At 48.6% G+C, this 27,125-nt stretch overlaps 1 protein-coding gene across 2 annotated transcripts in view; it reads right to left on the minus strand.

Moving 5' to 3' along the window:
• Positions 1-26,914, minus strand: part of WTIP (WT1 interacting protein) — a 92,098-nt gene extending 65,184 nt beyond the window's left edge. Inside the window, exon 1 of one of the 2 annotated variants that reach the window (XR_008735069.1) lies at positions 20,703-26,914. Coding sequence is in view for 1 of the 2 variants with exons in the window: in XM_055726373.1 (XP_055582348.1) it covers positions 20,703-22,176 (1,474 nt within the window). In the remaining variant the exon portion in view is untranslated. The remainder of the gene's footprint in view (positions 1-20,702) is intronic. The other variant, XM_055726373.1, reaches the window with a different exon arrangement.
• Between the last annotated feature and the right edge of the window lie 211 nt (positions 26,915-27,125).

The following is a 27,125-nucleotide window of genomic DNA, read 5'->3' on the forward strand; positions in this document are numbered from 1 at the left end:
CTATAGATCCAAGGGGGCAGAGAGGAGTAGTAAAAAATTAGAAAATCAGCACAGTACCAACATCCACAGCAAAATGAGGCTTCTACGGACCTGGGCAGTCCCGTATGTTCAGCTGCTCTCTACTGCAGACACAAGGCAGACAAGCAGTGGTTGTTCCAGGTTTAGTGATCTTCCCGTCTGCAATGATTCTTAGAAGAGGGTAACTCTGAGCTTCGCGTAACCATGAAGGGACCTGAGCTCCATTTTCAACTTCATTGACTTGCTCTCCAAGGCAGCTGTGGCGAGCCAGCATTGCTCAGATCCACGGGAGCGGACAGATCTCATTTCACCCAGCAGTGACCCTTCCACCGAGACAGGCAGCAGCACTGCAGTAGATGAGGCCATGTTCCAATGACTGAACAAATCCAGTTTTACAACTCTTAGTATCATATAAAAAGATGCCACACAGTGTAAAGAACTGATGGTTAACTTCATATTGACAGGATTTCTGCTAGATCAGGTGTCCTCTGTCTGGACTTCTTTGACTTTTTGCTGGATCAGGTCTTGTCAGGTCCACTCTCCAGCAGATGGCATGAACTCTGGGGTACGCGGTCCATCTGGCCGATTCCACGGAAATGTGAACACACACTTAATCCACATCCAATTAGTATTGATGATGAACCAGAAATGCACAAATATCACACTCAAGACCACCCCCTCTCGCTTGCTTTGTTCCTGTCTCACTCATCTTCACACAAAATGGGAGAAAAGCCAGTATAAAAGGCCAGAAAATTGGGGTGTGTGGGATGGGTGCTGAGATTGGAGCTAGTTTTCTCAGATGAAAACAGTGGGAAATAGGCATGATCATAGCGCTGAACTAAGAAGTATGTGTTAACTCCGCTTACGCACTCACTTATGCACTGTTTCCCAGCTAGTGACAAACCATCATCCAGAATTAGCAGACTGCATGCCTAGAAGCACACTTGGTTTTTTGCCACCCATCTTTAATAGTCTCACAGACTAACCAACAGTGGAAGCGTCTGGCTCCTCTGCAAAAGCTAGGCACAGAGAGAAGAAAAACTACATACAAGCCACTTGTCAGTGAGTTATCTCAGAAAGGACCTAGCAAAAAAGCCAAACCCCAACTATACACAGCGTTTTGGCATCATCTGCTCTTTTTGCAACCTACCCACTGTACCTGCAGCCAAACCCTTGGCCTACAACATCTATGGAGAAATGCGTGACCACTTAGTCAAAGCGCTAAGCTGCTCCTATTAATAAACACATGTCCTGCAATCGCACTTGGCACTCGGATGCAAACAGTGAAATATAATTTAGCCTTTGACATTAGCCATTGAGGCCATTTGCTTGAGGGGACAAAGGATTTATCTTTCAAAACCATCACTGAGTATAGCGCTGGCACTGGCACCCCAGCGCCTAGCAAGCCTCGTCCTCACAAAACAGGTATCAGGCAGCTGCCAGCCAGCCCTTATTGCTGCGGGACCCAACCGCACATCACAGCAGGCTTGCGCCCAGAACTAGCACTGGGTGCATTCTTCTGCACCCACCCTGCTCACCGCCTCCAAGCCAAGACAGCAAGGCATCCTTTAAGTTGATTTTTGGATGATGGACTCCATTTCTTGTGGAACTGGATGCCAGACTGAAGTCAATGTGATGAACAAGCAGCAGGATGCTCTTTTCTCCTACTCCTGACACCCCACCACCCAGACATCACTCATTCAGTGAGTAACTCATCAGCCCCACCACCCACAAACATCAGACAGCAAAGGAGCTGTGGCTAAATTTTTAGCCACACTTAGAAAAAATACAGCTAAAGCACAGTTATGGAGCAAAATCCTCCAGGACAATTATTCATTAAAAATCTTTAGAGAGAGAGCAAAAAGAAAGCTCAAGAACTGCAAAACCAGGAAAGAGTGAGCAGATAGAAAAGACCAAAGAGTTAGGAAGGTAATTTTCCACTTTGTTAGTTACAGAAAACATCTCCAAATAAATGTGATCTTATGCACTTTATCAGCCAAACCTCCCCTCTCCATTTTGAAAGGTCACACAAAGTGGTGAAATGTTAATTTACGTCTTAGAGGACCAGCTGAAAAGTAACAGAAACATGTAATCTTCTCATAATTATGAAGTCAACACTTAACTGATATGAGAAGCCTCTATTCATAGCAGCTAAAAGGAGCATTCATTCCTCTTTACATCATCCCTTTAGTGTTACGTCTTGATGCAGTTTTCAGCAGCAGGTGAAATCACTAAAAATTGGAAACAGTGTGAAAAATTTTCCTCTCCTGTATCTGGTTTTAATTAAAATACTCAGCAAAACACAGAGGAGCTATAAAGAGAGGTAACCCTTTCCACCCAGACTGTACTGTCTGTTCATCCATCATTACAGAGCCCAGTGGAAACCCCACACGCAATGTCAGTGGTATTTTTGCTACTACTAAAGCAGCAGTCCAGATTAGGATCATGACAAAAGCAATAGAGGGTATTTCACATTTGATTACGATCTAGGTGGTAAGTGTTTTGTGGCCTTTTAAGTTTCAGAGGGTCTGCCTGAGAAGTAGGCACACCAGAGGGGCTACTATTCTGGGTGAGACCTGAGCTGCCCCACAGGCTCAGACCACGGCAGAGGGACCTTCTGCGTGGGCGCTTGGTAGGAGCTGGCACCTCTCCCACCCAAGACCTACCCACACCAGAAGCTGTCACAACCCACTCCCAGCCCTGCAGTCCCGTTCAGACACAGCTCTTGCGGACAAGCTGCCCCCACAGTGAGGATATGCAGTGCACGGACAGAGTGTGCGGGCACCCACTTCCCAGGCAGACACCCAGGGCAGGCATTCAGCTTTGGTATCATGGTGAACCAACTCGGCTGGGACAGAACACCATTTCAAGATGCTGTTGGCTTTCTTTGCCACAAGGGCACACTGCTGGCTCGAGTCGTGTAGGATCCCAGAGGGCCTTCTTGCAGAGCTGTTTTCCAGCCCGTGGGCCCCCAGCTCATACCATGGTACAAGGTTGTTGCTCCCCACGTGCAGGACTTGGCATTTCCCTTTGTTGAACTTCACAAGGTTCCTGTTAGCCTGTTTCTCCAGCCTGTCAAGATCCTGCTGAGTGACAATACATCCACCTAGTCTATCAACTATTCCTTCCAGTGTAGTACAATCTGCAAACTTGCTAGAGGTATACTCTGTCCCGTCACCCAGGTCATTAATGAATATATTAAACAGTGCTGACCCCAGTACTGACTTCTGAGGTCCACCACTTGTGAACGGCCTCCAACTTGACCTTGTCCTGCTGGTCACAACTCTCAGTCCAGCAGCTCAACCAGTTTTCTGTCCATCTCACAGTCCACCCATCTAGTCTGTACTTCATCAGTTCGTCTAGAAGGACATTACCGGTGACAGCATCAAAAGCTTTGCTAAAGACAAGACCAACAACATCTACTGCTCTCCCCTAATTCACAGAGCTTTTCACCATAGAATGCCAACCCAGTACCCCTGCTCCACAGTTTCCCTAGTCATCCTTTCCTTCGTACATCTGGAGAAGCACTTCTTGACCTTCACATCCTCCACAAGATTCAGCTCCAGGCAAGCCTTGGCTCTCCTGACCCCAACTGTGCATGCTCACATCATGTTTTTACATTCCTCCCAGGTCACCTGTCCCTGCCTCCACCTCTTATACATTATAAATTTCCTTTTCATTTCCTTCTTAGGAGCTCCTTGCTCATCCATGCAGGCCTCCTGCCACCCTTACTTGACTTCCCGCATGGTCAGGATGGACCATTCCTGAGCTTGGAGACAACAATCCTTGAAAAATCAACCAGCTTTCCTGGACACCTTTTCTCTTCTTCCTAGTTACTTTATAACTCCTTTAAATCAGTAAGGTACAGAATTTATATATGCAAGATCCAAAGTCAGGACAGCCTACAGGAAGAGTCTCCCCCATTGCAAGTACTAGCAGAGACTGGACTTCAGTTTTCAAGTAAAGCCTTCCCTAGCTAAATTCACAACAATAAACAAATGACACGAATAAGTAAAGAGCTACCTGTGAATATTCACACATTCAACCCCTACTTAGAAATTTAATTCCCCAGTGGATTCTCTTTAGACTTCCAAATAAGCATAAATGTATTTCCAAGTCTGACCTTTAATCAAAACATTCAGGATCAGTGTGTAAATCACTCTGTTGGGATTTTCATTCGCATGCACTAAATCACTGCAGCACAACCTAATGCTACCATTCCCTTAATTGCAGCAAAGCCCTTTTGGAATTTCTCCTTTCACTGCATCCACTAAGGAATAAGTTTGTAAATGTTCCCTGCAAAAAAAAACCAACCACAACCCACAAAACTCCTCTTCTGAAACAGCTAAAAGAATTAGTGTATTTGTTGGGGGTTTTTTTTATTTATTTTTGCCTTTAAAAAAAAAATTACTAGAGCCTTTGTTTCCAGATGAATGTAGGTCTTCTGTAATTCTATCCATGGAAATTAGGGTAGCTTTTACTAAATGAAGAATCTCTCCACTGTGCCATCTCTGTATGGTTAAGAGTGAAGTACAGATTTGATACTGAGCTGGTGCCTACACACTCCTTGCTTCTCCCACTGGTGCCTTTGAAAGATGAAAGGTTTCATCATTTCTGGAGAGGAGCTATTTGTCCATTTTACAGAAGGAATCATTGTTTATCCTCAATTAAAACAGATTCTGTTTCAATCTAGTACCAGTCACAAAACGTCTTCTCTGGTTGTCCTCCATCACAGCCAGAATGAGATGTCTCTTCATGCAAAGCAAGAAAAACGAAGCGATCACTGCAAACTGTTGTCCCCATTGGTTTTCATCTGATGGGAGCCACAGCATTTATCCTGCAGTGGTTCAATGACTCGGGCTGACAGGAATAGCTCGTTCCAGTCTCCGGCAGAGAAAACACAGGATGAACATGTATCCTTTTCCCTATCTTTCCTTGAACCAGCAGACATGCCATAAAGATGTCTGGTATCCTGCAAGAGTGGCTGAGCAACTTACATCTTACCTAGAAAGAAAAGCTGTGTTCCTCTGCAGTACTAGGTTTAAATGCTGGCAAGTATCTCAGTCCTTTACCTGCTGAAGTAGGTAACATCTAATCATCTGTTGATAGCAGGACCTTCAGCTCAGGCCTGAAATACTGGGTGTCCCCCCACCTCCAACCTCTTCTTCCCCTGTAAAATACTGCCCAGTGCACTACTTAATACTATTTCTTAACGACCTGATCTTGGAGCTCTTTGAGAGAAGAAAACTTGAAATACGTTATTCTGATTCAGGACCAAGCATGTGGACTGTTCTCTGTTCAGGTCTACAGTCCAGCCTGCACAGATGAGAACAACCTTATCTAAACTGTTTCACCTCTCCCAGGCTTATAAAGTTAGTGCCCTGGCGCTGAACTGCAGGATAAAAATAAACATGCAACTATTTCATATGAAGTGTCATACTTGACCTTGGAGTCAGTCTTAGTCTGATTTATACCCCAAGACAACACTCACTCTATTCTCTTAAGTCAACTTCTTAGTGAGAAACTGCAAGCTGTATAGCCCCAAAAATTCAATATGTTTGAATATATATATAAAAAAAAATGTTTGCAATCTTATTAAATACTTTTTCTGGCTGCTAACTAGGTTTTTTTTTCAGAACAGTAGTGTTGCTGGAGGAAATTATGTGTGCAGAACGGACTCTGCACCAGCAGCACACCCAGGTCCTACCTGCTCATCTTTCTTCAAAACAGGAATGTCTACTGCTTAGTGAGATGTTCTTACAAGTGATTGTAGTTCTTATCCTTTGAGGAGACTCCCATCAATCTCACTACAGGCTGGTTGCAGTCCTAATCCAACTTAAAAAACACACAAGTAAAATAAAACTTACAACCTAACATTGCCCCACAGTGTCCCTATAATTTGGTTCTCTGCTCAAAATAAAACCAAAGTGCTTTTATAGACACTTTCAGCTCACTGCTGGCAGTTCTGGACCAACAAACAGACAATGCTTGATATGGCAAATACCATGAAAATGGGCGGGGGCGGCAGCAAATACACAGGCATAACCTTCATAATAAAGGTGAAATAACATATTTCTCAAAAATTTAAGCAAATATTGCCACATATTTGCCAGAGCTCTGTACAGCCCCCCTTCCTTTTTGAATCAAAGTTCTCTTTTGCATTTTATGTGCTGGTTAGGCACATTAATTTAAAAGCCCCCCCAAATGCACATGCTGGTGATCCACCAAGTTGCAGCAGACATCCTCAGAGTGCCTCACCCTCTCTGAAGAACTATTCCCCACCACTGCACACCTCTTCCTCTCCACTTTCCAGTATCACAGCAAAATTTATAGCAAACTTGAGGGTCCAGAGCAGCTCCCTCCTTGCAAAAGCCATGGCCTCAGTACAAGTCTGCACAGGCCTTATATTTGCAAGCTGAGAGGGGACAGTAGTCAAGGCAGGGACAACCCCCACCCAAAAGATCAGAGGAGAGAAGCAAAGAACTGACTACAGGGGTCAGCTCGTGCACATCACTCTCACCCAACCACATGGGCTGGGAGAGTTGGAGAAAGAGACATTTGGGATGTAAAAGGAAAAAATTCTTAACATCATTTGTTACCCTGACATCTGTGACTTCACATCTAGCTGATGCCTGTGCACAGTCGTGTGGTCCCAGCAGCTGCCCAGAGCCGACCCCCACCCCACTAGCACTGCTGTTGCTGACTCTGGTTCCCGCGGGTGGGCTTCGGCTCCATGCTGAAAGTCCTCAGGCACAACATACAGCACTGCTGGTGGACAGGGCAGTCAGGAGTCTTTTAGGCTGGAAAAGACCTTTAAGATCAAGTCCAACCATTAACCCAAGACTGCCAAGTCCACTACTAAACCATGCCGTCAGTTCCACGAGTCCCCAGCTCTGCTCCCATCCAGGCACGGTGGTCTTCGGCAGCCCCTCAGCCTGTCATCCCACCTGCAGAGCAGGGTTAGAAATTCCTCACACAGGCATGCTGTGTGGGCTGACCTACCTGGAAATGAAAAAGCTCTAAGCCAATACTCGTTATTCACTACGTACTCTGTCAGAAGAATGAAAGAAAGTACTTCTCCCGGACCTTGTAATGCACCTTTCTCTGACCTTGCAATAATCTAACACTGGGTTTCCCAATTCTGCCAGTCTTTAACCAAGCAAAACACCCAGTAATTTCAAAAGGAATGAGTTAGATGGACACCAGCAAGATGGGGTGCCCAGTCAGAGCCAGGCCACCACTGCAGCCAGATGGGCCTGAGCTGCTCCCTGCTCCTGCCACCCCATGGAGAAGCCAGGCAAAGCCCCTGCAAGGTGGGGAGCAGCAGCAGCAGGTAGAGCTTCACACACTTGGCACACCAGGAAGCTGATTTGCAAGTCTACTCTGGGAGCATCTTCAAAGTATTTTCTTTGTGAATAAATGCACGTCAGCCTCTGGGGATCACCTTTCTGGGCTGGTTCTTCACCGGCCTGAATTCCTCCCAGGTGTGGAACAGGGCTGAGAAAGCCTTTTCCCAAGAGAGTAACATCAGTTTGCAAAGCTGTTTCAGCCTAACCCAAGCTACCCATTCTCTTTTACCCTTTTCTTAATAGGTCAGGGAGGATTTTAGGTTTTGTTTTTCAAGAGAGCATGGTCTGGCACTCCTGAGTCACAAGCACCCCATAACACAAGGGCTCTCTGAAGCTCTAGGGATGGCATTTGGTGAGTCAATTGCCACAGCTACACTCTGCCAGAAACTACAGCAAGGGACAAACCTTGCCTTGTGCCTGCCCTGTGCTGTGTTCAAAGCTTCAAGCCCAAACCTGCTGTGCATTTGATTTTTCTCCTCTCTCTGAACTGGGCAGTGACCTGCTTTGCTGGTGTTGCTTGTGCAGCCTCTAGAACATCCTGCACCACTCTCCAAGACTGGGCAACACCTCCCAGCACAGACACTCTTGCCAACCTTGCACACGAATGCCCCCCTCAAAGCTAACATCCAGAAGTAAGACTGGGAGTCTCCTTCCAGGCGAAGGACAACCGCAAGCTTTTTTCTATTTGTTTGTAAAACAGCAGCTGAGACTAGGACTGCCAAAATTTTAAGAAAAAACAAAGTATCTATAAGCAAGACCTATTTTTTTTTGCAGCAAAAAAGGCAACCAAAGGAAGAAAGTGGCAACAGTACCCAGTCCCCAGCACTTCATCCACAGCACGCAGTGCATCAGGGTGCTCTCTATAACCACCTGCAGGTCAGAGGCAATGGGTGTCACATAGATCACTCATGTCTGCACCTGTTCCTCTGCTCTGTACATCCTCTCCAGGTTTAGCTCTTGACACCTTTAAGTGACTTCTGTTCTGGGCAGAAGACAAGGAGAGGAAAAGCAGAGGATACAGACCCACTTCTAGACACAACCTCTATCCCACTCTGCCAAAAATCACACACACGGAAAAGTCATGTTCAGTCTCTGGATCTAGTTTCTTCACACTGACACTTTCAGTGGCCCAAGATGGTGGGATCCCAGCTTCTGCAACAGGCCGCTTTCCTAGGATTCACACCCATCTTCCATAAAATAGTCTCCTGCTAGCGAGTGGAGCAACTTGGGAACTCAGTGCCAATAGCTGGCTTTGTACAAGCTGAAAGAGGTCGGCAGGACTTACCAGATCATTATAGCCCTCTTTCACACCATTAACTCCACCGGCTCTTTGTTATTTACATCATAATTTGCAGGACATTGGTGTCTAACTATCAAGATACCAAGCTCCCAGACAAACGGCATATCGCTTTTACAGCCACAGCACAAAGCAGCCATATACCTGACAGTTCCAGGGTGGATATGTCCGAGGCAGCTGGGGAAGCCAGACAGAGAAACACAGCAAGCATAAAACACAGACATGATTTACTTATTCCCTGATCTCTGTGGTGTAATAAAAACAACCAGAGATGACTCCAAGCTGTCAGAAACAAGTCAAACATGTCCCTGTGACCTAAACAGGACTGTCATGAATGAGAGAGGGCTGGATTTATCAGATAAGTGTTCCATTTTCTAAATCAAAATGCAATTAGTTAATACCTTGCACAGATTTTATTTTAGGATGTCTTCAGGGTTCCCCCCCCCCCCCCCCCCCCCCGAAAGCCACTAAGTTAAGCCACTAAGGTCTGCACCCAAGTCGCAGGGGTTTTCCACAGGAGCAAATGCTTGCTGTGAACCCCTGCTACTTTACAGGGCTGCACCACAGAGGCTTGGCCCCACTCTAGTCAGGAACAGGTACAAGCCAACATGCTTTCTGAGAAGACCAGCTACTGACCTACACTTCAGAAAATTACATGCTTATTTCTCAAACCAGCTTAAAATCTGGACTGTTAACATGATTGTTGTGCAGCTCTGTTTTCTATTTATCAAGTGTTTAGATCTGGGAAACATGGCTTCCATTAAAAATGGGCAACCCACCAATTGCAGAGCATTTTCACATAACTGCTTGGCAAAAAAAGAGCTGCAATACTTATTAGCCATTCACCAAAACTTCTGCCTTATTCCCTGAGGGATTACCCATTTCCCCCATCTACACCTGAGAACTGGGATGCTCAAGGTTAACAGCACAGCAACTGCCACAACAGAGAAACTTTGAGACATCCAACATTTTACCAATGACAGCTCTTTCCGCTGCCTGGTATAAACAGTTGTTTTGTCTCAGCTGATGCTGGGCTCCAGTATCTTCTGCTGCTTATACCTTCTAAATTTTATTCTTTTTTAAAAAACAAAAATAAAAAATCAACATTCTCTTTAAACTAACTTAGTTATGAAGAGGTGGAAAGTAGCGTGACAGGTGAGGCAGTCCACAGAGACCACAGGTCTAATCCTGTTGCGTTTCATGTCGATGACAAGAACAGGCAGGGCAGCAGACAGCAGCACACGGCCAGGTTAACACTTCTTTTGAGCAGAGGAAACTTTGTCTAAGTGGCAAAGTCTATTCCCTATCCCCTTGCTCAGAACCATTCCTCCAGTAATTATTTTCCAGTCATTTAACATCTGGCCCAAACAAACAGATTTAGTAGGAATTTCACACCAGGAACAAACACAGGAAACCAAGATCCTACTCTAACACTACTGAAGGGTATGTCATATCCATGAGGCCAGTAAAACAGAATCAAGCTGCAGCAGCAGAGACCTCAGCCATCTCAATTCAGTCAGGTCAGCACTTAATTTATTACAGTAACAAACACACTTCTCCCCACCTTAATAGAAATGCCGTTTTAACAAAGGTTTCCAATCAACTACAGCTTGCACGCGTGCTGCAGTTTTGCACATGCAAAGGCTGCACATAAAAATGAACCTCAGACCATTGCATTTAAATTTGGGATATCCACAAACAGTTGCCTGGCCCTGTGTTTCAAGTCCAACACCACACCCCGTTGAGCCAACCAGGGACAGTTCAGGACTGGCCTTACCCAATGCTCCCCAAACCCCCACAGGCTGGTACTGCCAGCACAGAGGTAACATTGAAGGAGACTGAGAAAGTGCAGCAGAACCACTCAACTCCCAGCCCAGGAGCCTTACTCATGCAGTTCCCTGCACTGCATATGCTTGGGGACAAGCTTGCTACACAGGAGAAAGGTTTATGCAATGACTTCCAGAAGAAAAGGGTATTTTCCATGCGTGGGAGAGGCCACAGGGTCTCCATGGACCACAGAAAATATGATCCAAGCGAGCTGCAGCATCTAAATATGCACAACTGTCAAACTGCATTTAGGAATGGCTTTTTGTTTCTCTTCAGCTTCGCTGTTTTCTAATTTTTTTTTCAAGTGGTCACATTAAAAGGGAGAAAACATCTGGAAAGTGAAAACAAGAAGTTCTGCAGTGTCACAAATGAAACAGATCACTGGTTAAATAAATGTTTGGATGGCCAGGAGAACATCTGAGAGTCCCCAGCAGTTCCTCCACAATAGCTATCTACTTTTCACAAAAACTATAAACGTGTTCTGAACTGAAACAGGACTTGTTCAACCAAATTCTACAAAAGGCCACGCATGACCTTTTGTAACCTATTAAGTGTCTCCTCATTGTCCATTTGATCCACTCCCTGGCTATTTTATAACAGTATGTGGTATTACTATTCGTTACGTTTGCATACTGCCTTCTCTGCACTTCTCCCAACATTGACAAATACATGCTTTAACCCTCACCTATCATCAGCTAGATGCCTTTCAGTGCTGCCACCTGCAATTAAAGACTTTAGAATTAACCATCTCCCCCGAATCTAGCCTAAAGTATTTGTGTTGTTATTCCAACCTGATCACACCCCTCTTCAAAGAAGTCATTTGACCTGTCCCCAGCACTTGGAGAAACTCTATTCTCTGTTAGGTACCTGAGCTTACGGAAAACTAAGCATGCCTGTAACGTGCAGCACCCACCAGCAGACCCCACGCCAGCCCAACCCCAGCGGGCAGCACCAACCATGCCAGCCCAATACATACCCTTCTTCCAAGTCACGCAGCAGCTGCCACTGCTTCCCCCTTCCCTCAGCACCAGGGAGGGTCAGGGCTCAGCCACACCGGACAAGACGATGGCTGAGCTTCGCCTGTCAGCACACACGCACCACCACAACCCCAGCAACACAGAAACACAGAGGTTTAAACCCACCTGCCTACAGGTTTTCATGCAAAACCTGCCAACAGGAACTTTTCCAGCATCTCAAATTGGGAAATAGGTGTCACTAGCAGTAAATCCTTAACCCCAGCGGAGTCCCCCTCTGTAAGCCCTTGCATGTTTTATATGCACAGTAGTTCTCAGCTGAGCATTAAATGAGTATTTGTGCTCTGGGGTGCTGGGTTTTTTTTCCTTAATGAGTCATAGGCCTTTTCTTAAAAGTTTGCTGGAACACATAAATGTGACACTAGAGATGTAGTAAAACTACTCAAAAAAACAAGGAATTAAGTTTCCAACAATGTTAAATACTCCAGCTGGAAGAGATACATAACTTACTCAGCCGTTTTCTAGTGCTCCTCTGTCCCATGGCACAGCAACAAACAAGGCTGTGCTGATAGGGAGTTAAAACAACTGTGAGGTTAATAGGAAAACACATACCACACAACAGAAATACCTGTCTGAATGTAGAAAAACAAGGGACAAAATTCACCTCCAGAGACAGCATCCACACAGGTTACACAGTGAAAAATTGCATAAAAACCCAGCCAAACACTGACGTTTATTGGCTGATCATTAGCACATCTGCCTATTTTGTTAAGAACTGAAGGCTGGTCCTGCTCCCAAATAAGCCAACAGGAATCCTGCTGCCAGCCTCAGGAGCTGTCACGCCCCTGGAGCATCTCCAAGCAATGCCACATCACAGCCTCAGGTACCTCTGTCCTGTCAGGACTTGAACCTTCAGGCAGTTGAATGCAACCCTCCAAAATGAGCCTTTTAAAACTTGTAATAAAAACTTACAGACACCATGCACATTCCTGCATTTCTTCCTTTTTGCTGTTTCAGTGTTGCTTTATATCATACATTCCAAGCCCAGCGAGGAGGCACTTCATCCAGGATGGGCTCATAAAATTTTTTTAAAGAATAAAAAAATAAAATATCAAGCACTACATCATACTCTAAGAGACAACTAGTTTCTCCAGCCACAGAAAAAGAAATTATTTTGGACACAACTGATGCCGACAGCAGAACCGCTCCACTTTGGCAGGCTGCGAGACAAAGCACGGACTTTAAGGCACCATGGGAGCAGCTGCACCTGCAGGGCAAGGGACCCAGGGCGCAGGGTCCCACCAGATCCCAACACCTTCACCCTGACAAGGACAGCTACCCAAGCACTCGGCTGGCAGGCAGGCAGCCCTCGTTGGATGGCACTGCAAGATTACATCCTCAGCCAGTGCCTGAGCTGGGTCCAGGGCAAAGGAGACACCCCTCCAGTGCCGCAGGGCTCCAGGTGCTGCTGAGAAAACCCTCCCCCCCAACTCTGCCAATGTGCTGTGTAACACTGTCCTGCGATAGCTTCTGGGACGTTATGATCTAGGTAGGAGGCCAAGCCCAGAGCTTACTACATTTCTGCAAAACTGTTCCAGTTTTCGTATAACTCTTCAGTATATCACTGCTGTTTTATTTTCTTTCCATTGCTGAACAACCCTTTTAAACATCTGAAAATCACTTCGCCAGATTTTTTCCTTTTTTTTTTTTAAAAAATAATCGTTTTAGTATTTGGCAAATTTTTATGCTTTGAGAAGGCTTTCTAAACATCCAATATTCGCACGGCTGTAACAGAGACGTTTACATCCTGATTTATCAACTGTGGATATTAAGGATTTCAGCCTAGACCAATATCTCTGCTGCTACCACCAAGACATCAGCAGAAGCACACAAAGTTGTATCACAGATTTTAAATGTAAAAATGATACAACTTCAGGGAAATTTTCCACTAAGAAACATCAACTTCAATCACGTTGTGACTACAGCTACTTTGACAGTTAACCTTGTTCCTTCACAACAGGGTCACATTTCTACTCTGCAAAATACAGCGGCCACAGAATCCATTAAATGATTTACTCCCAATTCACACACCACCCTGTACAAATTTCCAGTGCATGATTTAACATCAAACTGGGACATTTGCACACAAATCTTTGCAGAAGACCAGGCACAGAGGCTAGGTAAACAGCTGCCAATACAAGTTAAACTCCACTAGAGAATAATTTTTTACTTTGAATCTTCCTTAGGATGTCTCCCCCGAGCCTCCTAAGAGGGCAATATCTGGGGTGGGTTGTTTTGGGTTTTTTGCACGTGGTAATCACAGGGGAAAGGATGTGTATAGAAGCCTGATGTTACTTCTGGGAATTTGAGAGCCTTTTACTTGAGGAATGCAATACAGACCTGGCTTGGAGCTAGACACAGAGACCTAAAAAATCAGCAGATCTAATGAACTGCTCAGTATTGCATGCAACAGCCCCACAGGTCTGCTATCACCAGCAGCACAGCACACTCCAAACCAAACTGCAACACGGGCTTTACTCAGCCCTTGAAAATCAGTACCCTTTCCACAAAGATACAGACTCTGAAACAGGTGAAAAGAAACTTCCTTCTCCATATGCATTTTGCATGTAAACGATCCCCTTTACTTCAGACTCATAGAGCTGGGTGGTTCGTCCCTTCCCTGCCCCCTTGGCACACTGCTCCATCACCCTGTGGCTCAAAAGTAATCAGGCACGACATTCACAGGGGTACACACGCAGGTACATTTCCCAAACCATAAGGAGGCAGGAAAGGGTAACAATTAAACCAGGAGTTACTATACCACAGCAGTGCATGTGCCAGCTCTTGCATTACACACCCAAATCTCTATCTGAAACCTCACCTACAGTAGCACTAATAAAACAGATGGTGGTTCTTTGGATGTCACCATCCCCCCTCCACACGCAGTACTTCTATAACAATGCAGAGAAAACCCAAGAGTAAAAGCACAAACAACAAAACCAAGAAAAAAACATTTGCCATCAAATACTCCTGTTCAGTGTTGAGTTTCCTGCAACTGAAGGTAAGAAAACAGTTCTCCCCATTAATAACACGTGCTACTGTGCAAGTTTAGTCACACATTTTAAATGTAAAAATGTACGTTTTGTACATTACATGCATCTAGTACTTAATAAAACAAACATTTATATTCCACATCTCTCCCCCCCATTGTTATATATGACATGGTTTATCACCTCCCAAATTCAGAGAGCAGAGAGACTCACAAGCATGCGCACAGCTAGCAGGGATGCCAGAAGCTGTCTAGGAGCACTCCCACACCCTTCATAGGACATTTCATACCACAGAAAGAAAAAAAACAAAAACAACAAACCACCACACTTATTTTTTCCAGCTCTGTTGATTTGTGTCATTATGCTTACTTTTTGCATCCTCTTTGTTGTCCAGAATTCATTGTACATCCTCTCCCTGCCACCTCCCAACTCCTTTCACCCCTTGGATGACCCTCCAGCTACAGGCTTTCCTTATTGCTATTTCATTATTTTCTTGGCTCATTCAGCCCATCATTCACCCTCTTCCCCCCCTCCTCTACTCCCATGCACACAGGCACATGCAGCAGCACCATTCACGCTCCCCTTCACGCACACATGGCCTGCACCGCCTGTTGTCTCTGTGTAGCATCAGTGAGAGGAGGACAGCAGGCTCCCGGTAGCCATGAGCCACCAGGATGCTGCTAATTCACACGTACCCCAGCACCGCCCACTGCAGCAGCTCTTGCACCTTCCCCAGTGAACAGACACCTCCCTAGTCTGAGCGCATTTCTGAGGGCTTTCTTGCACTTCAGCTAAAAAAGGCCAACTACTCTCAAATCAGTTTCATCAATATATTTTCCAGCTGTAACTGGGAGATTAGCAAAACCAAACTCTGAAGCACATGACCGGTTTGAACACTTCAGGAGACCACATCATGTAAGTTTACTTCTATTTAGATGTTTGCCTCAAAGGCTCATATGTGGCGAAAAAGAAAGAATTTTTCATGGGACAGACTCAACTGCAAAAGCTGAACGATCTCAGCTACTTATCAAAGCTGAATGGATTTCTAGGCCCAGATAAAGAGAAATACAAAGTAATTCCCAGACAATAAATCTTTGCTAATTTCCAAAAACAGCATGATGTAGCAATTGTTACCTCTACTTTGATACGAACAGGAAAAAAATCTAATATTTCACACACAAAAAACCAGAAAATCCTAAGACTTAAAAAAAAAAATCACTTTAGCAAATATCTCAAGTGTTCAGGTCACTAACTGCAAGCTCACCTGAATTTCATTCAGATTTTCAATTTTCATCTTTAAGCAGTGCAGCTTCTAGGAATTTAGCACTGTTACCTGTCCTGATTTTTATCTCACTTGTATACACACCCTTCTGTCACATCACCTGCACAAAAAACCTACAAGAACATACAGCTCTGAACTCACGAGCGTACTGTAGGGCCCAAAAGCCAGTCCAGATTTGCATGGATAACTATATATGTAAGGGGCAGAAAGGGCCTGGCCAGGATCTAGTTCTTCCTTTCATCTACCCACCAGGCCAAAGGCTTTTCAACAGGACGTTATCAGCAGTGTTTCTTGGTGGTGCTCCAAAAAATGTGTGCTGGTACTACAGGGTGGCTTTCTGGAAAGATCCAGGAGCTCACAAAAGTCAAGCCTACTTGTTAGGTTAAGAACAGGCTTTTGCTAGACAGATGACTTACAGTTAGTAGCAGAATCCAGACTTTGTGTCTCATTCTGAGATACCAAAAGATCCCTGCTTTGCCTGGTAAACCTCCTACAGGGTACCAAGAAAGGGGCAGTTTCCCTCAGGGTGGGGAAGGTCAGACAAAGGTGCCTGTAGAAGACAAGAAAGGTGACAGCTCTCTGTGATGGGGACTGCTTGTTTCTCACGGAGGCGTACCACATGTGCTATGAACTTGCTGTATTCTGCATATCAAATGGAAGAGATATGAGGGTGAGGTGGCAGCAAGAGGCGGGGAAGACACTTGATGTGCAGAGATGGGGAAAAGCACCTTCAAAGGGCATCACACAGGGGTGTCAAAGGATGCCAGCGAGACTGCAAGCATCTCTCTCTAGACTTCGCACAGGCAGGAAGTAATCCGCATTACCCCTGCCCCCCTCATTTCATGGTGCCTTTTCCATCTCCTCTTTCGTTCAAGACTGTGAGACAATTAAGTCACTTCTTGCACTGGATCCCGCCACCCTGGCCAAGACGAGCAGGCAGCCCTTGTTGGGCAACAGCTGCAGCACAGCAGGGCTGCTGGGAGCACACGATTGGTGCCTGCACCCCTCTGTTGACTTCTTCCATTTCTGACAACATACCAAGAAAGCCACAGGACATACGGAGAGATCTCATTCAAAAACAACAGCCAAATCAGCAGGACTGGTCAACACAATGACATTTCCCTGCCCAGCACATGACAAGATGTAGGTTTACGGTCAGTCTCGCAAGTACTGCTTGACTCTGATGGGCATGCCAAAAATCCAGTTTTTGCCTTAAACTGTCTTTTTTAATACCTAGACAGACTGAAGAATTCTGCAAAATAAACAGAATTCAAGAGACTGTCCAACACCCACAAATATCCTGTTGATACCTCAGGATACACATTCAATTTAAAACATCCCTGAAACAAATTTGACAATTCACCTCGTCACATACGAATGCTCAGCTAAGAACAGTTATGAAAGTGAATGAAAGTACTTTTTATTACCTTTCTCCTCAGCATCCACCACTAAACTGAGTGCATTTACTAAACTGTCAGTACCTTGACAGGGGACAAGACAGGGGGTCTCAGTGGGCTGAGGACGAAGCAGTTTAGGTTGCATATGAAGCAGCTACAAGGGAATGAAGTCTCATGGCTTTACCCAACACAACTGCAGGCTGCTGCCAAAGGAATAGTCTCAGCCTCCCAGAGCCCTCTGCCTACACTGTCTCCATTGGGTCTGCTCCAGCCACCTCACTGACAGAGATAAATTGGAGCGGCTCACCAATCCGGCCCCAAACAACCCTCCCTCTCCCCTTCCTTCTCTGCAGGCTTCATTTTCTGTAACATCAGTGAGCGCACATGGCTGCAACATGCTGATGGGAGCACTTGGAAGTGGCAAGGTGCTACCTCTTAGCTGTGCAACTGGGGGTAGGGCAGATGAAGAGCACTCCTTCTGTAGCACTGTCATCTTCAGTCAGACTAAACCAACTGCGGAAGGGAGTTTTCCTTCTCTCTATAGATGCAGTGAAGCCTGCTGAAAGGAAGGGGAGGACGGAGAAGGTGATGCAGCACAGCAGAGCTCCCAGCACAGAGCAGTTCATACCAACATGGGCAGAGACGGTCATCAGTCCCTCAGACCTGCTGACTTGCACACTACTTGGCTCCCCTGGAGCCTCTCTGATGCTCAAACCTTGCACATACCCCCCCATCACGTATTCATCTACTCCAGACTACAGGTTTTCCCTGGAGCAGAGCAGTGATGTGTGGGAGAGAAGCCAAGGACTGCCAGCACAAGCATGGTTAGGGGAACACTCAAGCTGACCCACAAATAGAATGAAGGTAGAGTAGTCCTTCCCACAAGACTGGTTAGTCACTTGACTTCAGTTTCAAAATAAAACACTGCTCAATTTTTCAAGGTTGTTTTTTTGGGATTTGGGTTGGAGGGGTGGCGGGCAGAATGCAAGAAAATTACTGGTGTGCTCATATAAACACTTACTAGACAATTGAGCTCCTCTAATTGAGAAGCATCAATCCACCTCCTCTGGTTCCTCTACCTTGTTAAGACTATTGGCTCAACACTTCTGTTCTCCATGGGCATCACAGAACACCCCACAATATTGCCTTCAGAGCATGCCAGACACCAGTGCTAAGGGAGCGAATGCGTAAGCAAAGACTTCAGCTGTAGTATGTGGAAGCTGCTATGCAAATGGGTGCATTTCTCCTTGCTTCCTTTTATTAACATTGTTTAAGACCCTCTCAAACAAGTCTAACTAAATAAGCAGACTTCCCCCCATGCTGTTCTGGCTCTCCTTGTCTGTGACCCATCAGCCTGCAGTTGCTCCTGCCAACCCCTCACGCGCTTGGCTCAGCATTCACCTCCACGGGTGATCTGAACCAGAAATGCAGGATCAAGCCCACCAGGATTTATCCAAACCGCAATAACTCACAGAAATCAACTTTCTCTTTTAAAGCCCCCCAGTTTTCTGGGTTTCATCTGCTTCCAGGGTGCAAGTCACAGCAGCACTTCTTTGTGCAACAATGTACAACAAATGCCTACAGAGCAGCTGGTACATATGCTCTCACAGTATAAAGGCACAAGCTCACTACAAGGGATGCATCTGCTGAGGTTCAGGGCATGCTGCAACACGTTGCTACAGAATATACCTGCAAACAGTGACACTCAAAACAGGCAAATTCTTATCAAGCAAAACCCACCCACAACACAACATTCCCCAGAGCTGCTCCTGGAGTCCCTGATTGCACACCCAGCTTCCCTGGCCACTGCAAACCCCTCTCAAGAGGCTCAGGACAACTATAACTTGCTTTTCTGAATACATCTTATTTCTCAGTCTCTCACTGTATATCCATAGAGATTTTGAAGGTAACATTTCCTTGCAGTTTGTGCATTAATGTGCCCTCCTTCAGCTTTTCCACATACTCAGAAGTGAACAATTACTGTCACTCAGCCAGTGAGGAGTACCATGCCAGGTGCCAGGCCCAGCAAACGATGCAGTGGATGAACATCAGCTTTTTTACCAGCCCCAGATGGAATGGAGGGAGGCAGTAAGCACTGTGGTCAGCTTCCTTTGTCTGGGTACAAGAGACTGTAGAAACTATGCTACTGCAGTTCACAGAAAGGTTTTCCTAGTAGGACAGGGTACTGCTCCCTTAGCTACCTCTGCTCATCAGTCCAGGTCTGTCCCACTACAAGTTTATCCCAGACACTTGCAGGGAGCCCTGCAACTCCCACCTTCCACGCAAAGCACACTAGCGCTGTGCCAAAAGCGGTCTGAATCCTCATGTCTAAATCAGCAACCAAGGTAATGCATGCCTCCATCCTCAGCAATGGTCACATTAATCAGAAATCACAGAGAGAGCGCTTCTCCCCCATGCCCAGGCAGCACACAAAGGCACAGGTAACTGTCCTCTCAAAGGCCACAGATGGGGGCTGGCTCATCCACAGCCACTCATCTTCCGAGGTCTCTTTCTCCCTCCTCTGCCAGGAGCTCTCATACCCCTATGTAATAGCCCTCATCCCTCATTCAAGCAGGGGACAAACTGCTCCAAGGGCTGTCCAAGTCTGGCAGTCACCTGGCTCATCTGTGGTCTCCAGCACAGGAGAAACAGGGCAGTATTTCCATGCTCCAGGATCATCTTTCAAAGGCGTTTTGGCCTTTTCCATACAGTACAAAGCAAGCAAGAAGGGCGCTTAATCTAAACTAGCGTGACTAACAAGATGTGTTCACTCATTTCAAGAGGTTACTTTTGTTCTATAAAGAAGCAACAAAAATTCGGGAGATAGCAGGCTGATGTAGCCTCAAGCAAGGGCAGCAGGCTTTGCTCTCCCCCAAACTCCCCTCCTGCCCCAGGGACAGCACCGATCCCCAACAGCCTTGTGCGCTGAGCGGACCCTGCAAGGCCTTGCGGGAAAGAAACGATGCTGGGGTCCCACGGGTACTCCGAACTAGCACCAAGATTTTATTGAACGAGGCACTAAAGATTGCTTCACGGGCCATGCTCATCATCCATAAAAGCTATCACAGGCGGCCTAAGAGCACAGCTGAAAACGCCACAGGCTCAGTGATGCTAGAGGTTATCTGTGAAGCTTCAGCAGCCCCAGAGGAAGGGAGGCAAACGGGAATCACCATAAGCCCCAACAGCACAAACAGCTTCTGTTAACACCTCAGACAAGCTCTCAAGTGGAAGGGGAAGCACCACACGTCCTGGCAAACTATGTAAGGAATAGCCGGGACACAGATCAAACACTAGGAACGAGCTCCGGCACAAGCACTTCTGACACCAGTCAGACGGACAGCGTTGGCGGCGATAGGCGCTGCCGCAGGTGCCTGGTCCAGAGCAGCGCCGGGCATCCCCTGCTCCCTTCTGCCCAGCCAACCCCCCCCCCCCCCCGCTGCGGGCAGGCCCCGCACCCACCCCACCCCCACCCCCGCAGCCCACCCTGGCTGCTCGGTCACCCACTCACCGAAGTACTCCTTCTTCATGTGCATCTCCAGCTCCTTCTCCAGCTCCAGCGTTAGCGCCTCCAGCCGCCTCTCCGCCTGGCTGGGGCCGCTCTCCCGGCACGGCGTCACCTGGTAGGGGAGCTTGAATTTGGGAGCCGAAGCGGAGCCTTTGGTCGGGCTGTAGGCGTAGGGGGGCACTGCCTCGGGGGCGGCGGCCGGGTGCTGCTGGTCGTGCCGCGGCGGGGACTGGGCGTGGATCTTGTGGTAGATGTCCCCCAGCTCGGGCACGGCGCCGTCCTCCTGCAGGCCGGGCCCCAGCAGGGAGGAGCGGGGCGAGGGCAGCTGCAGCTCGGGGTAGGCGCTCATGGAGCCGCGGGAGCTCCGCGAGCTCTGGCTGGAGATGCTGGAGCGGGGGCTGACCACGGCGGCGCCCGTCGCGCCGCGGCCCTCGGGGCCGCAGAGGCTGGAGCGGGGGCTGGCCAGGGCGAGCCCGGCGCCGCCCGCCCCCTCCGGCTCGGCGCTGCCCGGCGGGCCGTACCTGGAGTCCGAGTAGCTAGAGCGGGGGCTGGTGGTGCAGGAGTACTGGCTGGCGGTGCTGGAGCGGGGGCTGGCGTGGCGCTGGTCGTAGCCCATGCTGATGCCGCTGGTGCGGTTGCTGCTGGGCTTGCTGCCGCCGCCGTCGTAGCTGGTGAGGCTGGCGCGGGGACTGGAGTGCTTGCTGGTGTCGCTGGCCGTGCTAGCGTAGCTGGAGCGGGGGCTGAGGGCGGCGCCGTCGTACTGCACCAGGCTGGCGCGGGGGCTGCCGTACTTCTCCTGGCCGGGCACCACCAGGCTAGAGCGGGGGCTGGAGAACTTCTCGTAGGGCAGCGCGGCCGCGCCGCCCAGGCTGGAGCGCGGGCTGGAGAACTTGCCGTGCTCGGCGCCGGGGCCCGGCGAGGCGGCGGCCAGGCTGGCCCGCGGGCTGGCGGCGCCGTACTTGCCGTCCGGGCCGCCGGGCGCCCGCCCGCCGCCCTTGGCCACGTAGCCGCCCTCGTAGGCGCTGCCCGCGGCGTAGCGGTAGCCCTCGGCCGAGTAGCGCTTGCCCTTGTCGGCGAAGCCGCTGTAGCAGGGCAGCGCCACCTCGGAGCGGGTGCACAGCCCCTCCTCGCAGCACGGCGGCCCCGCGGTCGGTGGCGGCTCGGCGGCGGCGCGGCCGTTGGCGGCGCGGAGCGGGGCGGCCGGCGCCGCGGGCGGGTAGGCTTTGCCGCAGGGGGCGGCGGCGGGGAAGGCTTCGGCGGGCGGCGGCGGCGCGGCGGTGCCGTTCATCTTCCGGCCCCGCTGCTCCGCCGTCATGTGGGCGGCGATGACCCGCTTGGTCTCCTCCAGGTCGGGGTGCAGCGCCAGGTCCCGGCGGCCGCCCCGGCCGTAAGGACCCTCTGGGCAGGGCTCGTAGAGGGACAGATCCTCCATGAACTTGGTGGCCTTCAGTGCCATGTCCTCCTCGTACTTCTCCATGCTCGGCCGAAGCCCGGCGGCGCGGGGCGGGGGAGGGCCGGCGAACTCTCTACGGAAGCGCAGCCCGGAGCGAATGAAAGGTGGTGGGGGAACAACACAGCCCCCCCCCCCAAAAAAAACGAAAGAAAGCCCCTTCCCGGGGTCCTGGCGGGGCAGCGGCGGGACGCGGCTCCTTCTCCGGAGGGCTGCTCGGCGGCGAGCGGGCGAGGCGGCAGTCACCTCGGCGGCATCCCCGCGCCGCGGCGCTCGGCTCGGTGCGGCCGGGTTCCCCGGCGGAGCGCGGCGAGCAGAGACGAGGAAGCCCCTGTGTCACTTTCCAGCCTTAAATAAGTTGCTCGGTCCAGTCAATGGCGCGCTGCGCGGAGGAATTTGCGCTCGGCGGCTCCCTGCCCCCGCCGCCCCCGGCCGGCCGCCCCGCGGCGGGGCCGCGGCCCGGCCCGCACCCCCGGGCGGGGGGCGAAGACGGCGGCCGGCCCGGAGGGGCTTTGCGGCGCGGCGAGCGGAGCGCGGGGCGCGGCGAGGCAGGGACTCCTTTGTGTGGGGCAGGAATGCGAGGAAGGAGACTGGGCGCTGCGTCCCGCTGGAATGTAGTTAATGCCGGAGCCAAACAATGATTTTCACCGAGTCAGTCAGGGAGAGGGCGGCCGCGGCGCTGCTTGGCGGCGGGGTCGGCGGCTTCCCCTCCGCGCCGCCTGCTCTCCTCCTCGGCCGGCGCTCACCCAGCCCGGCCCGGGGCTGGCGGGCGGTGCCGCCGCTCGCCGCGGACCGGGAGGCGGCGGGGCTGTCACCGCGCCCCGGGCCGCCGCGGGGCGGGAAGCCGGGGGCTGAGGGAGCGCCCCGCGGGAAGCCGCGCACCCGGCGGCCTGTCAGGGCGGGAGGCGCCGCGCGGCCGCCCGCGGTTCCCGCCTTCCGGGGGGCTGCGCCGCTCGCGCCCCCCGACTGGAACTTTCCGGCGGGACCCGCGGCCTCGTCCCGCCGCGGGAAGGGGCGGGCGGGGCAGCGCGGGCCGGGGGCGCGGGAGCGGCCCCGCTGCTGCCAGCCGCTCACCTGTGCGACGTGCGACGCCCCCAGCACTGGCCAGCAGCCGCCGGACCGGCCTGTGCCGCAGCACGGCAGCTGACAACTACTTGCAGTTACTTAGTTCGGGGTTTTTTTAAAGGCAGCGCTAAAGACATATGATAAACATATCGCGGCCTAAAGCAAGCCACAAATTGATGCGTGTGTAAAAAAGCATGCTACTGTCTGTGTAGCTTTGCAAGAGCCTCGGCTGTTGAATCAGTAGCAAACGAGACCCAGCACCGCTCACCCCTTACCTCTGCGCAGAGAAAGGCTGTTAGAAAGCAACACCCCGAAATAGCAATTGAACGGAGACCCTCGGTACCACACCACAGCCTATGGTAAATTCTTTTGCAACCAAGCTGCAAACCCCTGACAGTCATTTGTGTCGCTAGCAGAAATGCTGGTGAAGCCCTAGCAGTAGGTACCTGAGGGGTGCCCTTACACAGCTGGGTGCCCAGCACCCCACCAGGAAAGAAATACGTTGCAAGTTTGAGCTGTAGGCACTCTGCAGGGCCAGGAACATTTTATCCTGTTATCATACCTAATTAAACATTAAAAGCAACTGTGTACTCAAAAATGTCCCCAGCTGTGGGAGGGCAGTTGATTAGCAATCTGTTTGTTTGTGTGTGCAGGGGGGGACAGGCAGAACAAAAAAAAAAAAAAAAATCAAAGAAACCATGTAAAGTTGCAGACCAAGGCCTGAAAAGCAAATCTGTTAGATGTGGGCGACTGCCAGTGTGAACACATGTGTGCAAATACAACCGGTCTTGAGAGTCAAGTGCTCTTTTCTAATATGCGTTCACATCTTTTGTTGCACTTTTTGCTGATCTCCTAAAGAAGCTGTTACCATGTGCTCCTGCAGCTTATTACTTGTGGAACGTTGCATATCACCTTTAGTCTGCAGGTGTGTCAATGGCCGAAAGCGCCTCTTGCAGCTGTGTGTCCTGGTGCGCACCATCGCTGCTCCAGCTAACAGCGTGGGTCCGCAGCGCCGGCAGCGAACACGCCACGGCACCGAGCGGGGTCAAAGCGGCGGGGTCAAAGCAGCACGTCAAGTGCCATCCCGTTCGAGCTTTGGACTTTCTGGTAAAGCTGGTAAAGACACAAACTGTGCTGTTAGCCACGGAGCATGGGCATGTAACCACTGAGAACAAAGAGAGATTCCTTCCACAGAGCACATGGGAAATGGCCGTTAACTTCAGCCCTCACGTACCCCACCTGTGACTCCAGCACAAAGGTGGTCTGGGGCAGCAGGTGTCCCATGGGCTGCTGCCTTCAAGTGTCCTGGTGCAGCGCTCCTTCTTCAATCGTTCCTGGGGCCTGCACTAGGATGTTCTGTCCTGTTACGACTTCAAACTACTCACTGCAAATTTTTATAAGGTTGTCTTCATGAGAGACTAGGAGAGGCTCATGGACAACCTGGGAACCTGAGCCATCAGAGCACATGTAAAGAAAAAATAATTTAAGTTTTTGTTTTGTTTTTTTTTTTTTTAAAAAAATACAAGAACGGATAACTTTACTATTAATCTAATGGAGTGGGTAGGACATATTGGGAGGCCCTGCCTGTGTGCTCATGCAAGGCAGCATTTTGAGCCACTATCTCTGCTGCAGTAGCAGCTGCAGAGCTGCTGCTGTGTGAAGTCAGAAGTGCACACTGCAGCAGGAGCTTGTGCTTCTGCAGCTCTGTCCTTCCGAGCCACAAATCTGCCCTTGCTCCACCTTTGAAGGCAGCACAGTTTGAACTGCTGCTGCTGCCAGCAGGTAGCGAGTTTCTACGGTAAGCCTCTTGGTACGTAAGTCATTAAGAAAAACACGTGCTTCGTTGAGTATGAACTCATTGGAAAAACATACTCAGGACCGAGAGAATCTGAGGAATCTAAGGAAACAGCCCTTTTTAATAAGCAATGTGGATCAAATGATAAAAATCACTTACTTTTACTGTTGAAAGGCTACGCTCAGTAAGTAAATCCTCAAAGCCAGGCCCAGCCTAGCCTGCTGCAGCCCTGGGCAGTGTCCCTGCACGATGCTGCCATCTCAGCCCGGCTGCAGGGGCCCTACTACAGACCCACTCTTCACCAGTACATTGTACTTCATAATGAACATAACATTTATCCACACTATAGCCACAGATGTAGCCCACATGGGTGAAATAAATACGTTTGCAGTGGCACATAGCACACTCAAGCACTGCTGCATGTCTCCTAGAGGACCGTACGTGCCGGGCTGTGCAGACAAAAAGTGTGGAGTTAAGGCTGCTGTTGCGGTAATAGGTACCCCCGTCATTCTGTTACACATAAGAAAACCCAAAGTACTGGTCAATTACAGCTTGACAATCCTGACAGGGTTTTCTCTCCACCTTATTTTAAATGCATTTGCTTAATTTAAACAACCAGCTGTAAAATGTATATATTGCAAAAAGACTCACACTTCTGCAACTAAGAGCACAAAAGCTGTCACGGAGTATTATAAAAGCTGAACTTCGTTTCTTAATTTAGTGTGGTAATCCTTACACCTGAATTTAAGTTATATCAGTAAATGAGATGTTAAGGAAAGGCAGCTGCTTCTGCTAAATAAACTCCTTTGTCTAAGACTTAAAGGGAGCAAAAAAGCCAGGTGGAGTTATTGATCTGTGAATATCAGCTGGCTGGGCCTCACAAGCAGTGCACTCCTGTTTCTTCTAATTGCCAGTGCCTTCAAGGAAACGCTGCCCAAGCCAACAGGCAGGGAGACCTGATGGTCTGCTGGGGATTGTGTCTCCCAGAGTTGCAGACGGTTTATTACCAACAAAGCAGAGAATCTGCAAATGTATGAATTCACCGGTGATACTTTAGCCCTATTGAAGACAAGGGCAAAAATCCCACCGCCTTGTGTTTCGGTGTACGTTGTACCAGATGCAGTTTTACTGACACAATGCAGGAGGGGGTTCTTTGTCTCACTTCATCTACTTAACAATTTGAAGCTGCTGCACAGATTTGCTTATTGAATTGGATGCTACCTCATTTTTTGCAATTTGCCTCCTCTCCAACATTAAGAAAACAATTAAATTATACCTTCAAGTCCACAAGGTAAATAAGACTTATTACTTGGGGACTTACTGTTTTGATTTCCAGTTTAAAAATTGATTGGTTTCTTGGTGAGGAATGTAATGACTATTCTTTTTGTCTGGTTTGTTTTAAGTCAAATTGAAAAAAAAAAAAAAGAACGAAACAACAGGAAAAAACTTGTGAAATTCATACAAAAATTATGCTGAAGAATGTTTTTTATTTTGGAAGGAGGGAGCCTGAAGTTTTTATTTTCTTTGACACAGTAGCTGTATTGTGTTTTATATTGCATTGTTTTGCTTGTTTCAGTTCTGTATGTTAATTTATGTTGTGATAACTAAGTATAAGCAAGATTTTTGGAATATGAAGTTTGGATATTAATGTGCATTTGGACTTGGGTGATTTTTCCTTATGTGTTTTTAAAAATACTCATTTGCAGTTGATCACAACTTTTAAAAATTGAAATTACTGAATGTGTTTTAGGGCACCATCTTCTGGTAGACCGGACATACTGTATTTGAAGGGCTACCTTTGCTAGGCACAACTATTTCAAGTATTTTTGACTAACACTACTCTGCAGGCTTACAGGTCATTTCTCATTCTAAATCTGCAATAAAACACTATTTAACATTTTTTACATTCTTCTTATTCATTGCAAATGCAGCTATTCACTGCGCTGCACAAATGTAAGTTGGGACAGAGCCTGTAAAATTCCAGTCACAACAGGCACTTTGTGAATGTGCTAGGTTAGCCAGACAACATATGTCCAAGTGCTTACAATTAATAGACCATTTATGTATCTTATTTCTTTTATAGTTTCGCCTTCCACTTCTCTTACATATTTCAGAA

The sequence above is a fragment of the Falco cherrug genome, chromosome 14 (assembly GCF_023634085.1).
Source record: "Falco cherrug isolate bFalChe1 chromosome 14, bFalChe1.pri, whole genome shotgun sequence".
In the NCBI taxonomy this organism is placed as follows: Eukaryota; Metazoa; Chordata; class Aves; order Falconiformes; family Falconidae; genus Falco; species Falco cherrug.